A 13,525-nucleotide genomic window follows, 5' to 3' on the forward strand; every position below is an offset into this window, starting at 1 on the left:
CCTGGCCAACATGGTGAAACCTCATCTCTACTAAAAATACAAAAATTAGCTGGGCATGGTGGCACATCCCTATAGTCCCAGCTACTTAGGAGGGTGACGCAAGAGAATCACTCAAACCCGGGAGGCAGAGGTTGCAGACAGCCAAGATCATGCCACTGCACTCCAGCCTGGGCACAGAAATCTCTTAACAATAATATATCTATTTCTAGAAAGATACTATAAACATTCCAACAGCAGACAGACTACACACATAAAGCTTTCTTACCTCATCATCTGAGTAGCTGTAGGCAGATGCAACAGCTACCCACATCTTACTGGCTACAGTCGCTGCTTGTTTCATACCAGATTTTAGGACATCTATCTTGGGCCCTGAGAGTATATTATCCAGTTTTAGTCCTGACAAAGAATTTACTACAGAACCCAACGAGCCATGTGGCGAAGAACGTATCAGCGCTGACAAAGAAGTTGAACGTTCTTTATGAGTTCGAGAGGGGGTTTGCTGCTTGAAACGCCCAGTAAAAGTTTTAGACCTCGACACTGCAGGTGAGCTCTTCTCACTTTCAGGATTTTCCTGTGCTGGTGAACCATGATCTAAAGGTAGGCTTGATCTCCTCTCTAGAGCATGAATAAATGCAGTAGTCATGCCAGACTCTCTGTTTTCCTCTCCATGTAATTCCATACTAGAAGATTTACTACCTAGGGGACTTTTGAGGTTCATATAGCTTTCTATTTCATCAGCCAGATTACGCGCAATAACTGGAGAAAACAACTTATCTTCAGAATCAAGAGTTTCTCCCCCTGAACATTCAGTGGCTAAAAGAGACAAAGGATCTAGTCCAGTTTCAACATCTTCCCTCTCAACCTCCTTAGCAATACCATATAAACTACTTCTCTTATTCCTCAGATCTTTGGATCCTGTTTTCAAGTCTCTGGACTGATTACTGTTACTATCACTTAGTAGACTCTCATATGTATCCACTGTTGCAGTAGTTTTAGGTATATCGTCAGTCACAGGCTCAAGGAGTTCTTGGCTTTCCTCAACCATCTCTGGCACTGGAGATGATCTGTGCTCAAGATTCCAAGTACTTTCAGACACACAAGTCCTACTATCAGGTAGGTGACAGCTAACATTCTCAAAGGTATGGGTTCTTGCGACATGAAGTGGAGAAGTCTTAGGACATGTCAATGCTGCTGTGAGAATCTTAGCATCTGCTCCCATCATGATAGCCATTTCACTTGAATTCGAATCCAAACTACTCTTCTTAAGCAACATTCCTGCTCGACTTTCAGAACTAAAACTACAACTCCTCTCAGGAAAATGCTTTTGTCTTTTTTCTCCTCTATCACCATTCTTCTTGAGATTAGTAGCTTCGCCAAAGACTGTATCTTCAACTGGATCTTGAGTAGAAACCAGCACATTTGATATACTACCTAAAAGGGAAAGTAAAATATTAACGATGAATCTATTTTTCCAAGTTAACTTTTATTAAAATGTTTATTGTTTTCCTGATTATGAATGTGACGTATACTCAGAATAAAAGAACCAGAAAATTTAAAGGCCATAAAGAAGGTATTTTTAAAATGCTCTGGAAGAGCTATTTAAACCTGCCCCCTAGAGGTAACATTTTAATGTATAACTTGTCTTTCATCCTGTATGTATATAAACACCCATTTAAAAAAACAAATCATGCAACATATGATAGGTGGATATACCTGTGTTGTTCACTAAAATACAAAAAAAGAAAGAATCTCTTCCATCTTAGTTTTGTATCCAATTCAACAAATACTTGCCAGGAATCTACTCTGCAAAAAGCAAATTTGTAATTGCAGAGGAACTGTATATTTGCTATACTCAAAGTCTTACTGCTGTAAAGTAAAAGAATCCGGAATGGAATGCCTAGCACCGGAAAATTCTAAGAAGGCTGATAAAACCTGAGTGGTTAAAAAATTACTCAGAAATATCCATTTCTTCAACAAATATCTAAAGGTCTAGTAGTATCCACTATATGAGGTGCTAGGAATACAAACGCAAATAAAACAGATATAATCCCAGCCTTCACAGAAGTCAGTCTTATTTGATAAGGTAGAGAAAAAATATGCTAATGGCCACAGCAGCTTCCCTCAGCTTTGGAAGAAGAAAGCAGTCTTTTACTCTTTGCTACCATGCAATTTGTTTCACTCCAAAACCAAAAGCTATTATTTCCTATTTGAATCATTATTAGAACTTAAGTCTTCCTGTTACAAACTGAAGGCTTGTGTCCCTCAAAATCCACATGTTGAAATCCTGACCCCCCAGTGTGATGGTATTAGGAGGCAGGGCCTTTGAAAGGTCATTTGATTATGAAAACGGAACCCTGATAAATGGGATTAGAGCCCTTAGAGAAGGACAGCTCTCTCCTTCTCTGTTGTACAAGGATACAGTAAGTTAGCAGTCTGCAACCTGGAAGAGGGCCCTCTGCAGAACTCACCATGCTAATACCCTAATCCTGGACTTTCCAGACCCTAGAACCGTAAGAAATAAATTTCTTTCTTTTCTTTTTTTTTTTTTAAGTTAGAGTCAGGCTGGGCACGGTGGCTCACACCTGTAAACCCAGCACTTTGGGAGGCTGAAGCAGGTGGATCACCTGAGCTCAGGAGCTCGAGACCAGCCTGGGCAACATGGAGAAACCCTGTCTCCAGAAAAAAAATACAAAAATTAGCCAGACGTGGTGGCGCTTGCCTTTAGTCCCAGCTACTTGGGGGACTGAGGCGGAAGAATCCTCGATTGCTTGAGCCCAGGAAGCTGAGGCTGCAGTGAGCCACGACTATGCCACTACACTCCAGCCTAGGTGACAAAGTGAGAGTCTGTCTCAAAAACAAACAAATAAGGTTAGGGCCTTACTCTGTCACCTAAACTGGAGTATAGCGGTGCAATCATGGCCCACTGCAGCCTCAATCTCGTGACCTCAAGCGATCTTCCCCTCCAGCCTGCCAAATTGCTGGGATTACAGGCATAAGCCACTGAGCCTGGCAGAAATAAATTTCTGTTGTTTATAAGCCATCCAGTCTATGGAATTGTATAGCAGTCTGAATTATTCATATGTAGGATTTTCATTTGTGTTTTTCTTTTCCTTTGTTTTCTTTTTTATACATTGCTTTTTACTGTAGTCACATCATTTGTTTTGTTAAAAAGCATAAAAATATCTGGGAGCTTCAAGGAAAAAAGCTGTCTTAGATAAGATCTTCCTTTTAAACTTCAAGATTGATTTCAAGGTTCTTTTTAATCTTTCAAGTTAGTACTAATAATCATAATTATATAAATTAATCAGAATAAGCATTTAGAGATATTCTTTTAAGCCTTCATGGGAATTAAACTAGCCTATTTTACAACTCAAAATATGTACCTGCTTTGAAAGCTGTTCCCAATATTTGAGAAACAAATCTTTGCAAATATTATTAGTTCTCACAGTATTTCCAGGAATTTAACAGCACATTTTATTCAATGTTAAAAAAAAATTGCTACACTGACAAAAGCCCCATTATCCTCACCCTTCGTTCTTAATATGAAAATAAGTTAAAAGGGAAGGAAACACAGCAGTCCACAATGCCCAGTTCAATATTTTGAGAGGACGCTAAGCCTCTGACAAAGAAAACTCTTCCCTCCTTTTCCCCAGCATCTCTGCTATCAAGAAGTTGGGAAAATGGGATCTGCAATGTATATATCAATTATTTTCTCAAAACACCTTTAGCCCCACCACCTCTTGAGCACTAACCAAACAAGTAATGAGTGAAACTCAGAGTCACAGTAAATACAAAAAGAAAAGACTTTAAGAACAGGAGTACTTTTACATTGGTTTAAGAAGCTGAACAAATTAATTTCTGTAAAGTCATACAATAGATACATCTTCAGACAAGACAGTCAACTTTAGAAAAGTGAACTGCAGCCACCACTAATGAAGGGCAAAGGATGCAGGCCAATTGCATCATCTTTTAAAATCATATACTTAGACGTGTGCCAGAAGAGTCTCGGGAGGCCTATATATAATGAAAGTAGAAAACTCAAATTCAAGGGACTCATACACACAGTTATTTAGTACAAACACTTGATCACAAACAAAAAGTGGCTTGGGGTACCTATAACAATGGCCAAAATCAAAGATTCACTGGCATATCTGTGTAGAGCGGAAATGACGTGAATCTTTTTCTTCCATTTCCCTTCAGTGATAGGAATTAGCTGGCCACTCATAAGCCCTCTGGAATTTGATCACATCACTGCCTCTCTGTTCATGATGCATACAGGAAGCCCTACAAGTACACTTTCTCATTATGTAAAATGAGAAAGAGTGGCCAAACGGAGAACAGGCACCACAACAGGAAAGGGTATTCTAAATAACAATTAAACACACTAAATACTCCTTTTAAAAATCAAACACCTTTAAATAACAATATTTTCAATTTCTTTAGCCGATTTAGAGAATTCAAAAGTCCCTTCTGGCTCTTTAACATGTTCATTACAATTATGTCATTAAAGACACATACGTATCTATAGACGTTTATTTTAAATATTTAATAACCAAAATGTAAAGACTCACCAGTGCTACTTTTCCTGCTGTTGATATCAAATATACCAGACGGAACTTTTACAATACTGCTGCCCCATGCAGGAGATTCAGTAGGACTGTGAGGCTCTGGACTAGGTTGTGAATGTTTTGCCACAATAGCAGAGGCATCACACACCTCTGGAAAAAAAATATTTGGATGTTATCATTCCTACTTTTGCCAATATTAAACAGAAACCATATACTGACTTTTACATATTGTATGTATTTTTCTCCAACAGTCAGTGTGTATATTTTACTTTAGACACAAAGTAAAATAGACTGTGTCTGGTTTACTTTATGCCATAAATGCTGCCATTAACTGAAATGCTTTGTTTAACCATTCAATAATCCTAACATAAATGTTCTTTAGTGAATCAATAAAGTCTCTGGCCTTCAGTTCTCCTTCTCATCACTTGGCAAGCAGGAGAGGGGCTTGCTTCTCCAAAACTCTGGAGTATAAAATAAGTAACATTAAAGAAAGTATACTTTTGTGAAAGAGAACAGGAAGAGTGTCTTATTCCATAAGCCAAAATATTCTTCCATATTTTCATAAAATGATTACAACAAATTATCTCTGCCTTAATGAGTCCTATAAAAACCAGGAAAAACCACATAGACTTTTTTTATTTTGAGATGGAGTCTTGCTCTTAAAATCACCCAGGCTGGAGTGCAATGGCACAGTAGTGGCTCACTGCAACCTCCGCTTCCCAGGTTCAAGCGATTCTCCTGCCTCAGCCTCCCCGGTACCTGGGATTACAGGTGTCTGCCACCATGCCTGGCTAATTTTTGTATTTTTAGTAGAGACGGGGTTTCGCCACATTGGCCAGGCTGGTCTCGAACTCCTGACCACATGATCCACCCACCTCAGCCTCCCAAAGTGCTGGGATCACAGGCATGAGCCACCACACCCAGCCCACATAGACTATTTTTAACCTACCAATGAAAACTATGCACCTAGATATTTGAAGGACTGCTAGTGAAAGAGCCTTTCAGAATTAAAAATGGCACTAAAATAGAAGTTTTGATGACTCAAAGTTTAGTCCTGGTTCTGTCAAAAGTAGCTGTGTAAATTTGGCAAATACCTCAATGGGTCATACTTTCCTGCAAAATTAAGGGCTGACCTACAGAGTGTCGTGGCTCACACCTGTAATCCCAGCACTTTGGGAGGCTGAGGTGGGAAGATCACTTAAGTTCAGGAGGTCAAGACTAGCTGGGCAACATGGCGAGACTTTGTCTCTACAAAACATAAAAAAATTGGTTGGGCATGGTGGCACGTGCCTGTGGTCCCAGCTGACAGGGGACTGAGGCAGGAGGATCATGAGGCCAGGAGATTAGGGCTGCAGTAAGACATGTTCTCACCACTGCACTCAGCCTAGGCGAGAGAGCAAGACGCTGTCTCTAAAACAAAAAAAAAAGAAAAAGAAACAGAAACAAAAGTCTCTTAAATTTTCAAACTTCAGAGACTACCAAAATCTACCTTATATAACGGTACATAGCATCTTAGGAGCCAGACGTTACATTTGTGAAAATAATCATCAAAGCTATCAACTAAGATAAACTTTTAATTATTAATAATGCAGGTATTATTCTAAGTAAAGTTCGTAAATATCAGGACTTCACCTTCTGTTTGCATTTTTGTTTTAGTTATCAATTCTTTTGCTGCTTGTTCTTCAGGCACATGAATTTCTGCATCATCCTTTATAAGTTCATCCTTAGACCCATATCCTTGGTCAGACTGACCACCTGTTAAAAAGAATGCAGACTTACATATAAATGTTTTCATATACTTATAATTCATATATAAAATATCAAAAGAAAATTCCACTGACCTACACAATTACGGTTAGACAAAACGAAGACAAGAAAATACACAAGGAACACAGAACATTTTAAAAATAACGATAAGTCGCAAAGAACAGCAGAAACAGGAACATCAAAGACTAAACACATTTGGAAGCACTACATCCTAATTTCTTCATCTGTAAATTAAAAATATGTAGACAAGATGTTTGGAAAAGTGTCTTTTGAAGAGTATCTACAGAATGCTACCTTCTCTGTAAGAAAAAAACACACATACAACTGCTTACTTTTGCAAAAAGAAATGCAGGAAAAATAAACCAGGAAACAGTAAAGATGGGGTTTACTGTTGGGGGGTTGGGGGGAAATAAGATGCAATGAATAAAGAGGGATAAGACTTCCCTATGTATAATTTATGGTATTGTTTTTATCTCTGGAGATATAATACACTTCTGCATGTTAAAAAAAAATTAAATCAGTAAGATAAAGGGGGTGCAACTGAATGCAAATGGAAACAAATGAAGGCAACTATATTTCCCATGAATAACATAACCACACTGAAAGGGCCAGGCGAGGACTAATCCAAGTAACTTTGAACACATTATTTTGAATACCCACCTTAAGCCTAAGAGTAATAGTCAAATCCTGAACTGTTTAGTAGGTTTGTTTTTCACAGAAAATGGGTGTGACAATTCTGAAAATTATTTTTTATGTACAGTACACATATTTTCTAGCTTAGGAAAAGAGTTTAGAAGCAGTAACACTGCGGTAACAGTGATCCCAAATCTTGGCCTCTAAAATCTATTCCCCATGAACAAGAACCTGTATAAAGATGTCAATAAAGGACACATGAAGAAATGGCTGATTGCAGAGTTCAGACAGAGAAGGTATAAGATTGAGCTAGAACATTCTGTTGTGCCAAAAAGGTAGTGTTCAGAAACGTGATGGGAAAATATCTAAAGGACATAAAAAACAGCTTAAGGGAGCTTCCACTGGCCAACACAGGGATAATTTGAGGACCAAATAAGGGCAGTAATGAATTATACTTCAATGAATAAAACAGGAACCCATCAGTCCATACTGCTAATAAATAAGAAAAAAACAGAGAATGCAGAATTTTCCATATACTAGAACATCGTCTCCTAAATTTGAAAACAGTGATAGAATTGGCAAAATCACCACTTTGTAGCCATCACAGTAATGACTGGTTCAGGCAAGCATCATCAATGGATGTCAAATTTAAAAGAGAAAGTGTCATGAGAAAGGATATTAGCACATTGTCTCAGAGTGTCCTTTCAAAAATAGCTTATTATCTGAGAGGAAGAAAAAGATTATAGTAACTATCCACAGAGAAACCAAACAATAGTGAGACTAAGTGATCCAAATTAGTATCACCGATGAAGGTCAGACTGTGTGTGCCTGTAGGATGTGACAACCTGAGAAGTATTCAACATCATTTATGTACCACACCCACGGATGCATAACCTAATCGCTAGGAAATAACAGACAAACCCAAGTTAAGAAACATTCCACAAAATAATTAAAATGAATTCTTCAAAAAGGCCAAAGTCATAAAAGATTTTTTAAAAGGCTAAGGAACTGTGCCAGGTTAAAGAAGACTAAAGAAAGGGAGTTAAAAAGTACCACAAGGAACACTGGGATAACTGACAAACTTGGAATATAAACTATGAAGTAGTATATCAATGTTTTCTTGAATTTGGTAACTAAAGTGTGGTTATATATAAGAGAAAATACCACTGAAATAATAAAGAGGTAAAAGGGCAAGATGTATGTAACCTGCTCACATGATTTAGGAAAAAGAAATGGTATGTGGATGCATACCGAATGAAAATAATAAAGCAAATGTGGCAAACTAAAAAGGAGGGAATCTAGATTAAAGATATAAGAGTTTTCTGTATTATTCTTGCAACTTTTCTGTAAGTTTGAAATTATTTCAAATATTTTAAAAGTCTGTTTTGACTTTAAAGTTCTATAATTTAAAATCAAAACTAAGATCAGGTACTAGAGAAAACAGTATAAAGATGTCAATAAAGGACACATAAAATAACATATGCAGTACCTCCATTTTCCATCACTTATTACACTGCCACTCAGACTCTGGGTTTGCCATACAACAAAAGAATAAATGTCTTAGGGCCGGGCGCGGTGGCTCAAGCCTGTAATCCCAGCACTTTGGGAGGCCGAGACGGGCGGATCACGAGGTCAGGAGATCGAGACCATCCTGGCTAATATGGTGAAATCCCGTCTCTACTAAAAAAATACAAAAAACTAGCCGGGCGAGGTGGCGGGTGCCTGTAGTCCCAGCTACTCGGGAGGCTGAGGCAGGAGAATGGCATGAACCCGGGAGGCGGAGCTTGCAGTCAGCTGAGATCTGGCCACTGCACTCCAGCCCAGGCAACCGAGCGAGACTCCGTCTCAAAAAAAAAAAAAAAAAAAAAAAAAAAAAAATGTCTTTAAATACTACTACTTAGAATGACTAACTTCAGTCACATTTTTACTAGCTCCCTCAAAAAGTGTGGTAAAGCATTATGGTGCCATGAAATGAACACTAGGCTGGGACCTGGGTAGATTAAAACCAAACATGCTCCTAACAGCTAAGTCACTCTGTACCAGGTACCAAGTGGAAAGATTCCACGAGATAATCCTTAATGAAATGGGCAACTTAAGCATCTGGGCTGAAAACCCTAAAAGCATCAATTGGCATTGTCAGAAGTTCTACAGAGGCACACCATCACTGCAAATTCCGTATATGGCATTCAGTTATTTGAAATGCAGCTAAAATATAAAAAAAGGGGACCTAAAAGTTTGTGTCCAACTATTGAAGTCTTTATACCAAACACCCAGGATTACTAGGAGATTGGTATTTCCATTAAAGGAGTAAATTGCCTCTATAATGAGATAAACTTAAAAATCTGAAAGAATAAAAGAGGTGTTTATGTATTACTATTACTATTCCTGGTAAACGTTTTCATACAAAAAATGTTTTTTTGTTTTTTATACATGAAGCCCATTTCTTCTACAAGTATCATGAAAAAATATTAGATGAAATAAAATATGGTGGCTTTAAAATAAAAGTTTCATTAAAATTCTTATTTGTTAATATAATATACAAACATGATGGCAAACTGAGGAAGTTAATTACAAACAGGATTGTAACCTATAGCTTTATGTTGACTTTCAAATTTACACATGCTTCTATGAAAGTTGTTTTTAGCACAAGAATTCAGCAAGATCAGTTTTGGAAAGCAATAGCCACACCACCTCAACAGTTGAAACAATTAATTCTTCAATGCCTATAACACTATTTGTCACAATGATGCTACAAACCAACCTCAAAATAAGAATTTTAGCAAGGCATAATATATTTTCAAATAAGGTAACAAATATGCTTTGCAAACTGACCATGAAAAGTTAGTTGGATATTTTCAATAGAGTCTATATATGATTACATTTATCCAAAGGAGAAAAGGCAAGAAAATGAAAACTGTTTACCACTAATAACAATACTTAAAATACAATGAAAAGTCTTTCCCCCACCCTTGCATGTCAGCAAAATTTAACCTAATAAATGGGAAATTACCTGATGTGGTTAACATTCAAGGGTAGCATTAATGCACACGTGTATCCATAGCTTCACGTCATACAAGTCTGTCTGCACCCCACACCATGACAGCCAAGGACAAATGCAGCACCAAGAAACAGCACAGAGCAAAAAGCAAAGCAACAAAGAGCAGAGAAAAGGAAACTTCAGTCATTGAGACAAGTTCATCAGACGAAGTACAGGAATTAGACCCAGAATTCTTTTAAAAGGAAAGCTTGAGATATTGAAAACAACCACAACAAAAAAAAAACAGCACAAGGAGAAGGATGTGCAACACACATATATCTGCACAATGTGCTACTTTAGTTACACTTATTTCTAACTTCAGAGGAGAGGGATGGCTATGTACATAAAAGCAGCTTCAATAGCTTCTCAGATCTTAAAAAATGTAACTTAAAGAGATTACTTTTTCTCATTGTGTGACTTACTTCCTTCCCTCTTTAATATTCAAACTCTTAAAATTTTAAGATACATTTTCTATTTAATTTTTTAAAAAGATTTGCAAGTTGTCACTAATTTTCAAGTTCCTTAACTCATGATTCCTAATTATAGCATACACTTTCATAAATTAATGATAAGCAAATACAAAGAAGTATCATGCTAGAGCACTGTGCACAGCACTCCCATACTAATTTTGTACTACAGGAAATAAAGAGAAGTGATCTGCAGACTCTATTGTTTCTCTTATAAGTATATAGTACTTTTAAAGTAGTCATATCACACAAACTCAAGAAGGGAAGAAGTTTTTTGAAAAAGGAAAGATTTAACATGAGAGTAAGTGAATGGTTAGTAAAATCTGGATTTTAGTACCTGTGCTAGAGTGATTATCAATGGACTCAAGCCTGATTAAATCTCTGACGAAGACTGTGTGCTCCCCATTGTTAGCATCATTAGAACTATCCACGCTACCGTGGCTCACCGTGTCCCCATCACTTCCACCTGTGACATTTTGAAGAGCTAAAGATAAGGACAATAGCAATTCAATAACTCATGCATTGATAATCTCTTACACTAAACATGAATGACCCACAGTTCATTTATAGTTGCAGAACACTTTCTAAATTTCTGGAAAAAAACAAAAACAATTTTGGACTAAGATAATCTGTCTTTAAATGTATGTGAAAATGTCTACCAGAATTTAAGTTTTCTACTTCACATAGCTAAAAATTCATATGCCTGTAAAGCTCATGGTTCAGCAAGGAAGTATATTTCTAATCACATGTATTACCTGATATTGAGGAGACCTGTGACCTTTGCACAGTCTTTTTAAGCGGCTGCCTAAACTGTGCCAAGCCATGTACCACATTCCGTACCTTCGTCCATAAGAAGATACCACTGCGGGTACTGCTAGGCCACGGGCTCTCCAAAACTACCTAAAGGCAAAATAAGGGTAAAAATAATGTTAATTAGCAATATCAGATTTTAAAAATTCATACATATGTGTGTGTATATGTTTATATATATACACACAAATATAAACAGTTATACTGGCCAAGAGGTATATAAAAAAATGCTAAACATTACTAAACATCAGAGAAATGCAAATTAAGACTACAATGAGATATCTTATCACCTCGTACTTGTTAGAATCATTACTGTCAAAAAAACAAAAGATGTTGATTAAGGATGTGGACAAAAGAACCCCTACACACTCTTGGTGGAAATGCAAATGAGTACAGTCATTAAAAAGATTCCTCAAAAACAGTACAGAGTTTCCTAAAAATATTAAAACTAGAACTACCATACCATCCAGCAATTCTACTACTGGGTATAGATACGCAAAAGAAATGAAATCAGTATATTGAAGACAGATCTCTACTCCCATGTTTATTGCAGCATTATTCACAATAACCAAGATATGAAATCAACCTAAGTGTTCATCAATGTATGAATGAAGAAAATGTGGTATATATACACAATTAAATACTATTCAGCCTGAAATAAAAAAGGAAACCCAGTCATTTGTGACAATATGAATGAACCCAGAGGACATTATGGTAAGTGAAATAAGCCAGGCACAGAAAGACAAATACCACATGATCTCACACATATATGAGATCCAAGAAAGTGAAACCCATAAAAGTAGAGAGTAGAACTATGGTTACCAGGGGATTTGGGAGGTGAGGGGAAAGGGGGTACTGGAAGATGTTGGTCAAAGGATATAAAATTTCAGTTCGATAGGAGAAATTAATTCAGGAGATCTACTAAACAACATGGGGACTACAGTTAATAACAACAGATTGTATTTTGAAAATTGCTAAGAGACTAGAAGTGTTCTCACCACAAAACAATGGTAAGTACGTGAAGGCATATTTTAATTACTTAACAGTTCGATTGAGCCATTCCACAATACACATATCTCAAAACATCATATTGTACATGATAAATATATATACTTTTTGTCAATTTAAAAAAAATAAATATATCCCAAAACCTCCTTTAATAGGAGTTTCATGAATAACAAAAGGTATACAAAATAATCATTTTTGATAAGCACCACAACTTGCCTACTGTCGATCCTACTTACCTTATTATAATAACCATAAGTAATAGCATTAGGCTTTATCCTAGCAGTTTTCATTTCAAATAAGACTCTCACTGCTAAAACAGGATGACCCCAAAGTCCACAAAGCTGCATCACTACTCGATAGCACACCTAACAAAAGAAAAAAAAATGGAAGTGTCAGTAATTAGTATACTATGAACTGTAGAGATTTTACTGAATTCTTTCCATGAAGTTATTATAAAGCAGTATTTTCTCCTTTGTTCTGCTTTGAGCATCTCAGCAAATTATTTTTAAGACCTATTCAGGCTGGGTGCAGTGGCTCACACCTCACAGCACTTAGGGAGGCTGAGGCGGGTGCATCACCTGAGGTCAGGAGTTTGAGACCAACCTGGTTAACATGGTGAAACCCCGTATCTACTAATAGCACAAAAATTAGATGGGCATGGTGGTGCATACCTGTAATCCCAGCTACTTGGGAGGCTGAGGCATGAGAATTGCTTGAACCCAGGAGGCAGAGGTTGTAATGAGCCCAGATCACGCCACTGCACTCCAGCATGGGTGACAGAGTAAAACTCTGTCTAAAAAAAAAAAAAAAAAAAACCCTTAATGCAAGTATCATCATTATTAACTATTTCACATAAGACATACGTGTCCATGTTCCATTTGTTTGAGTAACTAAATGTACACAAAGAGAAAAACTATTACTCCTCATAATTTGAGAGGTAATTCGTTTCTAAAATCAAGGATAGAGGCTGGGAGCAATGGCTCACACCTGTAATCCGAGAATTTTGGAGGCCCACGCAGGCAGATCACCTGAGGTCAGGAGTTTGAGATCAGCCTGGCCAACACAGTGAAACCCCATCGCTACAAAAAAAAAAAAAAAAATACAAAAATTAGCCATGCGTGGTGGCACACACTTGGTAGTCCCAGCTACTTGGGAGAGTGAGGCAGCAGAATTGCTGGAACCCAGGAGTCGGAGATTGTAGTGAGCCGAGACTGCACCACTGCACTCTAGCCTGG

The 13,525-nt window shown here is 37.3% G+C and overlaps 1 protein-coding gene across 1 annotated transcript in view; it reads right to left on the minus strand.

Annotated features, from left to right (window-relative positions):
• The window catches only part of DENND4C (DENN/MADD domain containing 4C), a 97,197-nt gene that overhangs the window by 30,080 nt on the left and 53,592 nt on the right, over nt 1-13,525 (minus strand). Inside the window, exons 17-21 of the mRNA XM_011930412.1 lie at nt 12,527-12,655; nt 11,228-11,372; nt 6,201-6,323; nt 4,572-4,718; nt 266-1,431 (exon numbers count right to left, since the gene is read on the minus strand). Coding sequence (XP_011785802.1) covers nt 266-1,431; nt 4,572-4,718; nt 6,201-6,323; nt 11,228-11,372; nt 12,527-12,655 — 1,710 coding nt within the window. The remainder of the gene's footprint in view (nt 1-265; nt 1,432-4,571; nt 4,719-6,200; nt 6,324-11,227; nt 11,373-12,526; nt 12,656-13,525) is intronic.

Source organism: Colobus angolensis, unplaced genomic scaffold (assembly GCF_000951035.1).
Source record: "Colobus angolensis palliatus isolate OR3802 unplaced genomic scaffold, Cang.pa_1.0 Scaffold86, whole genome shotgun sequence".
NCBI classification, from domain to species: domain Eukaryota; kingdom Metazoa; phylum Chordata; class Mammalia; order Primates; family Cercopithecidae; genus Colobus; species Colobus angolensis.